The 13,990-nt window shown below is 44.7% G+C and overlaps 1 protein-coding gene across 4 annotated transcripts; it reads left to right on the forward strand.

Moving 5' to 3' along the window:
• Positions 1–2,147: 2,147 nt before the first annotated feature.
• Positions 2,148–12,943, forward strand: LOC311426330 (E3 SUMO-protein ligase PIAS2-like). 4 transcript variants are annotated; one of them, XM_084502770.1, is made up of 6 exons: positions 2,149–2,275; positions 5,683–6,157; positions 9,415–9,499; positions 10,052–10,102; positions 10,228–10,318; positions 11,925–12,943. In XM_084502770.1, exons 1-6 carry the CDS (start codon positions 2,252–2,254, stop codon positions 11,988–11,990), a joined length of 792 nt encoding a protein of 263 aa, XP_084358896.1. In that variant the 5' UTR covers positions 2,149–2,251; the 3' UTR covers positions 11,991–12,943. The 4 variants fall into 4 exon arrangements, with proteins under 4 accessions (XP_084358899.1, XP_084358896.1, XP_084358897.1 ...); XM_084502771.1 differs by lacking the exon at positions 11,925–12,943 and adding an exon at positions 11,657–11,873; XM_084502772.1 differs by lacking the exon at positions 11,925–12,943 and adding an exon at positions 11,675–11,873.
• Positions 12,944–13,990: the final 1,047 nt, after the last annotated feature.

Genomic DNA, 13,990 nt, shown 5'->3' on the forward strand with positions numbered 1-13,990 from the left:
TTCAGCGCTGGGCAGCACGGGGAGGGGGGGGGGGTAGTCCCGCCAAAGTCGTGCGCACCTGACGCGGCAACTTGCCTTGGTTCTATGCAGTAAAGAGTTACATATGCATGAAGTTTCACAATAGGGCTGTACATATTCATAACCTGTCCCCGCTTCATATTAAAATTAGTTCCAAGGAGTCAATTCCATAAACTCCTCCCATCTACGCTTGCGCAGTGTCTCCTGGTGGTGGTTGTCGGGGGTCGTGGGGATGAAGACTGATGACTCTTCCTCGTCACCGCTAGTTGACCTCTTGTCTTTGCGCAGACTCAGTTGCTCCTTGGCTCTTGTCCGTCTGCAGGACTGATTCAAAGAACGAAGCCGAAATTTCTTAGTGACGAAGTATCCTTTATTGTCAGCACTGGATGCACGGGGGATCCTTCCGCCTAACGTGCATGTTCGAAGTGACAAACTATCTCATATTTATACAGCAAAACAATGAATATTCAATTAATGCCTATACATATTGTCGTGGTTTAACCCGGCCGGCAGCTAAACACCACACAGCCGTTCGCTCACCCTCCCCCCTCCCTTTCTGGGATGGGGGAAAGAAACGGGAAAGTAAAGCCCGTGAGTTGAGATAAAGACAGTTTATTAAGACAGGAAAATAATAATAATAATAATAACAACAATAATAATAACAATAATAATAATAATGACAATGATGATACTACTACTACTACTACTAATGTGCACGAAACAAGTGATGCACAATGCAATTGCTCACCACCCGCTGACCGATGCCCAGCCTAACCCCGAGCAGTCCGGCCCCCCCCTCCCCCGGCTAGCCACCCCTATATATTGTTTAGCATGACGTCAGATGGGATGGAATACCCCCTTTGGCTAGTTTGGGTCAGCTGTCCTGGGTCTGTCCCCTCCCAGCTCCTGCTGCACCCCCAGCCTGCCCGCTGGCAGGACAGAGCAAGGAGCTGAGATGTCGTTGGCTTGGTGTAAGCACTGCTCTGCAACAATTAAAACATCGGGGTGTTATCAGCACTCTTCTCATCCTAAGCCAAAACACAGCATTCTACCAGCTACTAGGAAGAAAATTAACTCTGTCCTAACTGAAACCAGGACACATATTCATTACCTAAACCCGCCTACTCTCGCTTCGTATGCTAATTAGCTTATCAGCCCTTGCGCTTGCGCGAAGCCTCCCAAAACTTGCGGGCAGGGGTCTTCGGAACGTGGGCGGTGGTCTTTGGGAGGAAGACCGTAGGTCTTCCTCATGGTGTACTTTTCACCTTTTGCTAAAGAAGGCCGAGTTGGCTGAATCAGTTGTTTTCCAAGCCGCAGGAATGCCGAGTTGGCTCAAGTTTCAGCATAACTAAAGGTCAACAGATAACGAGATGTCATATATCTTGTTCTCATTAAATTTTAACTACAAGATTTATTCTATCCTAAAGTGAGTTTATACAATATCAGGACCAGTTTCTGCCAGTTTCTTAAGATAGGCTCACACTCTTATTAGGAGACTGGCCTTGGTAAGGGGCCCAAGGCTTCTTGCTTTAGTTAATTTGCACAGTGCACCATAGTTAGCAAAGACGCTAAGTAGCATCCTAGTTTAATGCTGTCAGTGCTCTATCTCTACTTGATAAGATTCTCCTCACTCCCTCTCTCATTATCACTGTAACACAAATGATGTGTTTTCAATTAGATGGACAAAACTAGGAAAGCTATAAAATTACTGCTGGAGTCTGATCTTCTCATTTAATACACTTGAACCACGAGTTTATGGGAGCTTTTGGTGAATAATTTGAATTTTAATTCTGCCTAAGTCGTGTGCGAGGCCTTGTAGGATGTGCGTATATTTGCCTGTAGGATGGTGATAATTGAAATGAGGGGCCTAGAGGTTACCTAAAAGACATATTTGTGTACTTAAACTTAATTTTGGAAGAAGCGGCGCCCTTAATTGGGAGGGAAAAAGCAGCGCCCGGGGGTGCGGGATGGCGCCGGGCGCCCTTACAGCGACGCCCCTCAGAGCCCCTAGCCCTGAGGTGGGGCAGGCCCGCAAACTGCCCGGTGTCCCGCGGGCCGCCTGCTCCCTGCCTCCCCGAGGTTGGGGGCCGGCCGGGGGCCTTTAATTTTTATTTGCCTGTTTTCCCCGCCGGAGCCGCCCTTATCCCGTCACGTGACGGGAGCGCGCACTGGGTTCCCGATGGTGGTGGCGGCGGCGCGGCCCGGCGGCGGCGCGAGAAGGCGCGGGTAGAAAATGGCGGATTTTGAGGAGCTGCGGGTGAGGAGGGAGAGGCGCGGTGGGGCCGATATGCTGCCTTGGCCGTGTGGGGTGTGTGGGTGGGTGGGTTTTACTTCGGCCTTTCCCCTTGGGAGGCGAGAACTCGGACCAGGACCAGGGCTGCCTTTGCCTTTCCCGTGAGGAAGTGGGGTTACTTTTTTTTTTGCCTTTATTTTTTTTCCTTCTTTCTTCCTCCCCCTCTCAACGTCTTAGAAAGTCGGGGCGGCTGCCCGTGGCCCGAACCGGGGTGGAAGCCGGCGCCGGGCTCGTCTCCTCCATGAAGCACAAATTGCTGTATTTCCTCGCAGACATGTTGGCTTTAATCTTTTATTTTACAGCTCTTGTGTGACAGGCTTCGGCGGGGGGTGCCCACAAAGGGGTTTAGGTGTGTCCACAGAGAACTGTTTGCGGTGCTTATTTCATTTCTTCCTGCCTTCTTCCCTTGCGTTTCTTGGCCGATCCATTGGTGCCTTTGGTGAGAAGGGAAGCATTGCCCTTGCCTGGCATCCCCACCTGCACAAGTGCTGCCAACTGAATGCCTCAGGGATGCCGAAGCCCTCCCTGCCCCCAGCCTAACTCTGCTGTGCCAGTGAAATGTGGCTGCGGAGTTAGGCATCTGCATAGAGAAAGGTCTGATGGCTGTGCGTTTCCCGCCACTGGTCATAGTCTGACCAGTGGTGGGAAATGTGCTGCAATCACCAGAGAATTTCCTATGCCAGGGCTTCTTCAGCACTAACACTGCTCCGATGTAGGTGAGGAGCTCAGTCACGAACACCTCAGGGAAAGAATTGTGTTCCCCTACTGGAGAAAGCAGTGCTCTATCTCAATCTTGGGTTTAAGAAGCATTGCCTTATTTTTTCCTCAGTTGTTCAAAGGTTATTTTTAACTTGTGCTTGTGTGTTTTCTTGCTTAGTGTTCTGACTCACTTGCAGCCTGCTTTTTAAGAGCTCTCAGAGGGTGTAGCTCTGGAGATGGCTAAACCCCTGCTGTTAACTAGCAGAGATTGCTCTCCTTTTTGTAGCTCCTCTTGATGTTTGAGCCAGGGCCATGACTTGCATTTTCTGCTGCACTGTGCTCCTTTATCTAGATATGTGTAAGTATTGATAGATAGTTTGGGAATTGGGTACCTACGTGCCTTTGAGATTGTACGCATCTGAGGTGCTTTCCAAAAGTAACACAGGAAATACGGAGGGGGAAAAGGGAATGGGACTTCAGGCCAACTGCAGAACTCTCCTTTCTTCACTGGAAATAAAGTATCAGAACTTTTTTTTTTTTTTTTTTTTTTTAAAGTGCTAGTCTGAACAGATGCCTTCTGACGTTTCCATTCATCTTACTTTGTAACCTGGAGTGCCTCGGAAATGAGTGCGCTAGCCTCTAAATTATGGAGAAGATGATTCTTGAAGTTATTGAGGCACACCTGGGGGACAGTGCAGTCATTGGTCCCAGCCAACATGGGTTCATGAGGGGTAGGTCCTGCTTAACAAATTTGATTTCCTTTTATGATAAGATTACCCGTCTAGTCAATCAAGGGAAACCAGCTGATGTGATCTTTTTGGACTTCAGCAAGGCTTTTGACACGGTTTTCCATAGGATCCTACTGGACAAAATGTCCAGCATACAGCTAAACAAAAACATCATACGATGGGTGAGCAATTGGCTGATGGGTAGGGCTCAAAGTGTTGTGGTTAATGGGGCCACATCTGGCTGGCGGATGATCGCTAGTGGGGTCCCTCAAGGCTCCATTTTAGGGCCAGTCCTCTTCAATGTCTTTATAAATGATTTGGATGTAGGACTAAAAGTTGTTCTGAGCGAATTTGCCAACGACACCAAACTTGGAGGAGTTGTGGACTCGGATGAGGGTGGAAAGGCCTTGCAGAGGGATCTGGACAGATTGGAGAGCTGGGCGATTGTAGTGGGTTTACGTGGCAAGGTTTTGGTAGCAGGGGGCCATAGGGGTGGTTTCTGTGAGAAGGATCTAGAAGCTGCCCCATGTTTGGTAAGGGCCCCACTGCTGACCAGAGCCGAGCTGAGCCAATAAGCGATGTCGTTTTGTGCCTCTGTGAGAGCAGATTTAAGACAGGGGAAAAAAAAACGCTGCGCCACACAGCAGCTGGGAGAGTGAGAGGAGTGAGGAACAGCCTTGCAGGCGCCAAGGTCAGTGAAGAAGGAGGGGGAGAGGTGCTCCAGGCGCCGGAGCAGAAGTCCCCTGCGGCCTGTGGTGAGGACCATGGTGAAGCAGGCTGTCCCCCTGCAGCCCATGGAGTACCGCGGTGGAGCAGGGTTCCACGCTGCAGCCTGTGGAGGAGACCACGGTGGAGCAGGTGGCCATGCACCGACGGAGGCTGCTGCCTGTGGAAGACCCCTGCCGGAGCAGATTCTGGGCCGGACCTGTAGCCCGTGGAGAGGAGCCCACGCAGGAGCAGGTGACCTGGCAGGAGCTGCTGCCCGTAGGGGAGCCAGGTTGGAGCAGTTTGCTCCCGAGGGATGGACCCCGTGGTACGGACCCATATCTGGAGCAGTTCTGGAAGAGCTGCTGCCTGTGGGAAGCCCACGCTGGATCTGTTTGGAAAGGACTGCATCCCATGGGAGGGACCCCATGGCACAGGGATGAGAGTGACTGAGAAGGAGCGGCGGAGACAAAGCATTATAGACTGACCACAACCCCTGTTCCTCTGCGCTGCTCGGGGGGAGGAGGTAGAAGAGGGTGGATGCAGGGGACGGTGTTCTTGTTTCCTTTCCTTTGTTTCTCACTTCTCTAGCTTGTTAGTAATAGGAAATAAATCTTACTATCTCCCTATGCTGAGTCTGTTTTGCCCGTCACAATAATTACTGCGCAATCTCCCCGTCCTTATCTCAACCCTTGAGCCCTTTGTGTTGTATTTTCTCTCTCTTTCCCTTTGAGGAGGGGGAGTGAGAGAGCGGCTGTGGTGGAGCTCGGCTGCCCACCCAAGTAAAACCACCACAGTGTCTCAGAATAAACTATGCAGAACTTATTTTATAACGCTTGTTTTATTTCTTATAATGTACTGGAGAACAGATAACACTGATTTATCTGATTTTTTTATTTTTTATTTTTTCCATGAAGTGAGATATTTTGTATCAGATGATGCTTCTAGTTTCCTGTGGAGTTAGGATAGCATTGCATTGTTTCTTTGGTGTTGAAAGTGGAAACGACTCAACTACAAGTCCTTATAACCAATAACACAACCAAGCTCAACCTTCCTAGACACGTTACTTCTTTGCTTTAAGCTAACTGTACTCTTGTTCTGGGTAAGAGTATGGGTAGTATCTAAGATGACTGGGGAGGAACTGGAACGATGGAAGTTCAGGTCTTCACCATGCCCTTCAGAACAGATGACTTACTATACTATCGGTGCACTTATGCTTCTCTTGATTTCTCTTTCCAGAATATGGTATCAAGTTTTCGTGTGTCTGAACTGCAAGTGTTGTTGGGCTTTGCTGGACGTAATAAAAGTGGACGGAAACATGACCTCCTGATGAGGGCACTGCACTTACTGAAGAGCGGGTGCAGCTCAGCAGTGCAGATAAAAATCCAAGAACTCTATAGGTGTCGGTACCCAAGGACGATTGAAGGACTCTCAGACTTATCAGCTATAAAACCCATCATTTTCAATTTGGACAGTAGTTCCTCTCCTGTGGAGCCTGACCTAGCTGTTGCTGGGATTCACACGCTATCTTCTACTTCAGTCACGCCTCAGTCTCCTTCCTCCCCTGTCAGCTCCGTGCTTCTCCAGGACGCTAAGGCTCACTTTGAGATGCAGCAGCCGTCCCCTCCAATTCCACCTGTTCATCCTGACGTTCAGCTGAAAAGCCTGCCTTTTTATGATGTGCTAGATGTGCTCATAAAACCTACAAGTCTAGGTAAGTGTTTGATAGTACTGCAGGTTGTTTAATTTGGAGGATAGGTATTGCTTATGACAGCACGAAGTCCAGGCTTACATTTTTATTTTTATTTTTTTTCCAGCTGGGGAAAAGTGGAAATTCCCTTCTCTTCTTAGTGCTGGCACTGCCCTTTCTCTACCTCTTGCCCCCCAAAGGGCCAAGCCCCACTTTAGTAATAATAATAAAAAAAGTATTGTGTTCTGCTGATACCCTAGATTTAAAGATAAACGTGACTCTCTTTTCAATATTAAGTTACTTCTGTCTGAATGATTTGGACCTAAAGTATCTGTTTGATACAAGGGAAGAACACCTGTCAGGCCAGCAGGAGAAAGATTTCAGGGTCAGTAGTTAAGTTCCTGCAGTGTAAGGAGAACAAGTTCACTGTTTTGTTAGCTTGTATTTATCTCGTTGCAACAGAGGCAACAGTTCTGCAGGTTCTGGCATCTTGCATTGAGATGCTTTCTTTGGGCATCAAATGCTGAATTTTGTGCTTGGTTTACTGGTAGCTTCTCAGCCTGCTGGTTGTTGCCATACTGGATGTTAAAATGCAGAGAAGATCTTTGTCTTCCAAACAACTCGAAGTCTGAGTTAGCTTACTCAAATGCCTCATTCTTGAGCCTATTTATTTGGAAATAGGCTTGAAATTTAACTTTTTTTTTTTTTTTTAAATGTTCTGTGATGATTTAGTAATACTGTTTAGAAACACTGTTAGCATTTTGCAAGCTGTTTGCATCCCGCTAAACTCTTTAGTTTTTTTAAGTGATAAGCATCTTGGGTTGTGACATTTACCTAAGTGAGGCATATGCTAGTCATCCTCCAGTATCTAAAGCAGCAAGCATTACTAGCAAGTGTTCCTTACACTACTTGTAGTCACTTGTGCTTGTGTCATGGCATCCTGTTAGGGAGAGGGTCCCTCTCCCTATTATTGTCTTAATGCATGGATGGGCTTGATATCAATGTGTGCTTTGGGATCGGCTGACTCTATAGCTCATCCCAGCTTCTTCCTCCTCCCTCCTCCTCACGTTCACTCTATACAGTAGCTGAATACATTAATTATATTCCTTTGTTGCAGAAAGAACAGCCAAAAACACGACAGACACCAGTATGGTCAGATCATGCTCTCCCTTTATTACCCGAATAGCCTGACTTTTATAGCAAACTTAACAGGGGCGGATAGTGTCTCACACAAGATTATTGGTCAAAAGCACTCAGACAAACAACTGCAAGAAAACAACCCCAACTGCAAGAAAACAACCCCACCTGCAAGAAAACAACCCCCTTGCGATTAGCAGTCACGTAGACCTTGTCCTTGAAGCCAGCTGCTGGCAACAATATTTTTCTAAATTCCTCAATCGGGCGATGTGGGAACACTGTCATGGGAACTTCTCGTAGTCGTCCTGGTAGCTTGGTTTGCTCAGCTGCAGCAAGTCATGTCCTCCTTGCTGTTTCAAAAATCCCTCAACATTCCTTAATTATCCTGTATTACAGGACAACTGTTGGCTCGTAGTTAACCAGGCTTGTTGCCAGATGTGTGGTCACCTTCTCCCATCTAATGTGGTGTGTCCTCTGCATTGTATTTCTGTTATGCAGTTACTGGTTTTGGTCAATGATATCTGGAGGTGGCAGTAATATGCTGGAAAATGATCTGTAACAGCTGTTTTCAGTTTTGGAAATGCTTGCTTCTTAAACTGAATGCTTCATCAGGGTGTCAGTGTGTTATAGTTAAAATTGCATGAAAATCCTCTTTCCCTTGAAAACCGTAGGCTCTCTTGGTGTTGCACAGCTCTCATAGAAGTAGGGTTATCTGATTCTCCAATGTCTGTATGTGGGTGAGAGGGACAGAAGGAATGTAACTGAGTACCTGCTTGCCTTAAAATTCTTCCCGCCATGCAATACCTGAGGATGGCAGCAGCTGGAGCTGCAGCTCTACGTGAGGAGTAGGTAAATGAGAAGTGAGGAATGGCTTGCTGCGTAAATAATGAATTAGTGACTTTAGCGTGGGTTCGTGAGCAAATTTGAAAGAAACACTTATTAAATATTTTCAGATTGATATGGGTAGATCATAGTCCAAGTTAATAGATATGAGTGGCTGAGACATGAAATAAATGTGTGTTTAAGAATTCAGAAATCAAACGGGCACATAGCTCAGTGCTAGGAGTGTAGTCTGCTTCATTGCAGTTCTTTGAAAGGCAACTGCATATGTATTCTTTTATGAGGCCATAAGAGCAGCTGTGGATGTGGGGTTTAGCTTTAATCCACCACTTGGTACAGTACAAGTTTCAATTTTAAATGTGTCCCAATATTTTGAAATATAAAATGCTGTCTAACATGTGCATGATACCATGTATTTGAATTGCTTGAGGAACTTGCGTGTGTTTTTATTCCACCTGGATTTGTCCTTTTTGTATGTTTTCCAGGCAGATTTTTCTTCTCTTAATGTTACAGTGTATGTGACAGCCTAGCTCTTCCATTTGGCTGGTTTAATGGTGTTGTTTTTAGGCTTGTTCTTCTTGCTGGATACTTTAAACCATTGGACAAGTCTAGTCTACCTTTATTTCAGGTCAAGTTTTCTAACTGTTCAAGTGAAAAGAACTATGTACATACTATAAATCCTTAATACAAAAATACTATTGCCTGCCATCACTGACAGACAAGTAGGATTCTGATATGCAAGTTATCTTTATTTCTGGCACCCTCCCTCCCTAAAGTTTAGTGCTGACTATTCCCAGATGCAGAGTGCAGCTGGCTTCTTTGGCATTAGGAGTTGTTCCCTACCTTCCTCCCCAACAACTTAGCTACATCTAGCTGTTTCTGCACTGAGTAATTTTCCAGCTGTCCATTGATAGCTCCTGGTGTGCACTTTCCCATTATAGTACCTTAAAATAGTTGTAAACATCTCTCTGGTGGTACTTTCTCCAGGTACCCAGTGTTACATTTTGTTGTTTGTACCTTTCTTCCCCTGAGGATTACAGTGCAGGTTGCCAAACTTCTTTAGTACTGAAATGTAATGTGATATTAGCCATCTGAATATAGCTGAATGAATGATTTGTTCTGTTGCTTTCCTGTTGACAGTGGCTTGCAGTTCAACAACAATTTGTTTGTGTTCTTAAATGACTTGTGTGTTGTTTCAGGAAAAAACTCACTTGCAGGTCCTGTTCTAATCAATTATTTTAATCATAATGGCTAAACCTCCTCTTGTCTCTTTTTTTTTTTTTTTTTTTTTTTTTTTCTTCTAGTACAGAGCAGTATTCAGAGGTTCCAAGAGAAGTTTTTTATCTTTGCTTTAACACCTCAGCAGGTCAGAGAAATCTGTATTTCCAGGTAAGAAGTGTTTGGCATAGTGTGGTAACCACTTTTACAGAAGTTCAGGACAAGGGGATTCTTTATTTTTTTGATGCATCCCATAAGCTTGCAGGTGGGGAATGATGATCTGCACGATAGTTATGCTGAATTAATCTGTTCTGGCTTCTTCTGGAATTAGCACAGAATTTTTATGTAGTTGGGGTAAATCTGATGCTATTGAGGAGCTGATAATTATTTGAAACAGTAATTGTTACTATTTAGAGAGGTGGTAGGCTTTTATTCCCTGCATGTTTCCTGGCTGCAAGAATGGAAGGCTGCTTTTATCTTTTGTCCCGGGATTCATGTTTTTACAGGACCTGTGATGTGAACAGAGTCTTTTTGGATAGCAAAAAAAAAACCTGTTGTGTCCTGTCCGTTCCCCCCCCCCCCCCCCCCCCCCGCATCATAACTTAGTAAAATAAGAGCAAAACTTAGTGATGGGATAGGTGTATTAGTTCTTTCTGCATATGACTGGATTATGAGACCTGCTGTCTAAATAGGTGCTTCTCTTTTCCTTTCTCTTTGTCATAGGGACTTCTTGCCAGGGGGCAGGAGAGATTACACAGTCCAAGTTCAGCTAAGGTACCTGTTTCATGATATTCCCTTTATGTTATATTAGCTAATCAAGAAGTTATGTCTTGATGTTTGTGGGGAGACATGAATGTAGTGACACGTGAAAATTATGCCTTCTCTTTTTTGGGATATAGGTTATGCCTGGCAGAGACAAGCTGTCCTCAAGAAGATAATTACCCTAATAGTTTGTGCATTAAAGTAAATGGGAAGCTGTTTCCATTGCCGGTAAGCTTGTGCTTGCACGTATTTGTGGTTTCTTTGACTTGGGGTGTTTGTCTTTCTGTAATGCTAGCTTGCTAAAATAATCCAGCACTTTATTATCTGTGAGGTAGCCGTTACTGCTATCAGCCATGATACAGCTATCGCATGGCTTAATTACATTTTAGCCAATTGTAGTAAGCCTCATCTGTGCAGGCAATACAACAAGAACACGAGAAATCTTCTTTATGGGTCTTAAAATTGAGTTTGACTTGATTGGCAGTAGCCCTCACTGGTTAGTATATCTATTTGTGTACTGGTGCGAGTTCCTACTTGTTGTGAGGAAACATCATCTTGTGGATGTTTGTATACTGTTCTGCACCTCTCTGGTTAGAGCAGTGTTCATTGCAGGGATGATGAGCGGGCATGTTGTAGGGCTCCCAGCAGTTGCTGGAATAGAACAGTGTTAGCAGTCAGGCACTTTGGTTTCTACTGTAAAAATTACTGGGTGGGCAGGGCCACCTTGAGTCTCGAATATATGTGAAAAGGGAGCAGCATTCCTATTTCTGAACAAATCTCTGAAACAGGTATTTCTGTACAACAGAATGGGGGAAACTCTTACCTAATTCATTCTGAAATGCTTCTGGAAGATGGAAAAATAGTTTTTCCAGCAGTATATGTAAAATGTTTGATGGGAATGGAGGTGTGAAATGTTATCCACCTTCTTGGCATGTCAGATATGTTTATCATGTCCTGTTTTTCCCTTGTGCTGCCTCCCCTTCATGTGCAACCATGACTTTCTTGCCTCTCAACCTAAATGACTCTACCTGCTTCTATAACGATTGCACCACTCTTCTGTCTTGAGCATCTAAAAGTGTTTCTTTGAGACATTTCCTGGTCAGTACTTCCTGCAGACACAAGCTGTTCTGTGATAAACTTGAAGGTTTTCCTTTCTTCAAGCAACCCAAAAGAATTGGGTCTGATGTTTATCCTGTGGATATCAATGACTGATTCTTCTCAGTCTTGTTAATATACCTTATACCCGTTACACTGTGTTATGCTATCCATTTTATGTGTAACACGCTACAGTTGTAGCAAAAATTCTGTGATTTTTGGATTTAAATCTGAAGCAAAGTGAAAGTCCTGTAGGTTCTTTCTGCACGCTGTAAGATGGCTTGTTGTTCTGTTCAATAGAAACCTTAAGTGAGGAAGTAAATAAAGTGACTTTTGTCTTGGCAACTTTCCTGCCTCAGAGACAACAATTGTCCGCTTCAGTAGTGTTAGGTAACTAATCGGTGATACCAGTCTCTGTTGTCAACTTGTACAATTCTTAAATGAGTACTGTTCTGCCTTTTCCTCGTATAGCAGTTCATGCCTCTGCAGATGTCTGAATTATTCTAGGTTATCTCCTTGGCTGCGATTCTTATCAGAAACTTCAGAGAAGTGCTGCCAGTGTGCCAATACTGCTTTAGGTTGTGCCAGCTCGTGCTACCACAGTGTTTTCTTCTGTTCCTGCAACTGTCTGTGCCTACCTCTTACAGTGTGTCTTCTGACTTGAAAAGAATAAACATGGAGCATTGCATGCTGGTGTCTTGGCAAGTAACGAGGATTTTATATGTAATGTCTACAACAGGTGATTCTCCTGTTGCCTTCTCATGTGAGTGTAGGCAAGACAAAACCCAAAAGTCCGAAGAAGTAACCTGCTTTTCTTCCAAGGAAACCTCTCTAGACCACTGCAGGTCTCTTTCAAAGGACAAAAATGAAATCTGTCAAGGCAGGCTGGAAATGACCACATGGAAGAACAATCAGACTTTCTTTTGATACTTTTTTTTGGTTACAGCAGAGTCCACGTGTTTTGACTGTTATGGTTCTTGGAAGAAGTATGGAAGACTTAGACCCAAATAACTCTGGCACATGCTAGCTGCTAGAATTGGCAGCCTAACTGAGCAGTATTAGGCCATGCTGGTTGTGATAGGCAAGCAGAGCATTCTCTCTTTAAGTCCCAGAAGGCTAGGAACAGAAGACCTTAATGTGTTTTAGGAGTACAAGATTGAGTCTGACCCCTGAGGGTCTTTGCTTTGTGGGAGAAAACATCAAAAGCTTGACTGAATTGAAGCATGTGAGCAGTGGTCAGCCTTCAAAAAGGGAAAAATGGGAGATGTGTAAAAAAGCAAAGAATGCAACTATTTGGGTTTTTCTTGACATCTGCTGCTTCCATATTCTGTGATAAAGCACACGTGGGAAGACTCCTCATAGCTATTGTCACTTATCTGGGGCGAGAACCAGTTTTGGAAGACTTCTTTCAGCAATTGCTGTCCTCTGCTCTGGCCTGGCAGACCTGGGTCCCTGTTCTGTTGCTGCAGGCAGTAGCCCTGTGCAAATGATTAATAAAGGGCAGTACTGAAGTACAGCCATGGGTGGGCTTTCCAGGGAAGAGTATGGACTAGTGGTAGAACTGCTCTGGAAACCTGGTAAATGATAACTATTGAGTCCTCCCTGGATTAAGGGCAGTAGTTATCCAGTGGTTATCCTATGGTATGCTCTTCCAGTAAGCAGAAGAGGCCTCCAGTTCTGAGTTGCATGAGATGACTTCTGTGGCAAGACAAAAGATACAGCAGAATTTCTGCTGGTCTTGCTTACGTGCTAGCTATGAAGGCAAATATTTGGGGGGGGGGGGGGGGGGGGGGAAGTGTCTGGAAACTTCAGAAATACTGCCTAAATGCTGTGTGAAGATATTCCTAAAATTCCGCCTTGGAGCTAAGAATTAAATGAAACATCGAGGCTATCATTCCTAATCCTTGAAATAAATTAAAAATGGCAAGACAGTCTGTTTTATACTGGGTTGCCTGATCCACTGTTTGAAGAGGTGGCCTGGGAATATTGGCTGTGCTGCGCTTCTGGTGCAATAAAACTGTGTAGAGACGCTCCTGCTCAGGTTCCTACCGGAGGCTGGAAGTTGTGCTGACTCTACTAGTACAGGAGCTCTCCAGATTGCTTTCCCGTATCATTAGGTGAACATTGAACATGTGCTGTGTGCTCTGTGGGAGAGTTTCTGATGAAGTAGCATACATCAGCAATTGTTGCTTATTTCTAGTTTTTATTTTCAGAACTCTTCTTTCACAGTAACTCTGTTTCTAAGCATTAGACCATGAGATTTTTCTCACAACACACATGTTCCACTAATTTTCTTCAGACAGGACCTTCTGTGAAGCTATTTTATTTGCAATTGCAGTGGCAGGCATCCTGCTAATTAGGAGCGCATTATAGTAAACAAATCATAACCTTTCTCGATGCTCCTCTATATGTACTTTTTTTTTTTTTTCAACCCTTTAATTTCTCCTTTTTTTTTTTTTTTCCTCCCCTTTCTTATGTTTTGAGAGCTTGTGATCTTTGTTTTACTGTTCCCACACTGCTCATCCTGTTTTTCTCAAGCTTCTACCTCATTTTGGAACAGTGAGACCTTCTACTGTCCACTTATCTACTTAGCATTTCTCCTTGTTATGACTACACAGCTACCTTGGAATACAGAAAATTAGTTCTCCACTGCAAAAACACAACTTAGTTTCTCACAATTCCCCCCCCCCCTTCTGTTCTTACTCCTATTGTTGTTTTTGCACCTCTTCACATACCGCACTCTTGAGTTTTTCCAACATTAAGGCGCAATATTCTTCTTCGGATGTCACGAGGGATGATAGATAT

The sequence above is a fragment of the Aythya ferina genome, assembly GCF_964211825.1.
Source record: "Aythya ferina genome assembly, chromosome: W".
NCBI classification, from domain to species: Eukaryota; Metazoa; Chordata; class Aves; order Anseriformes; family Anatidae; genus Aythya; species Aythya ferina.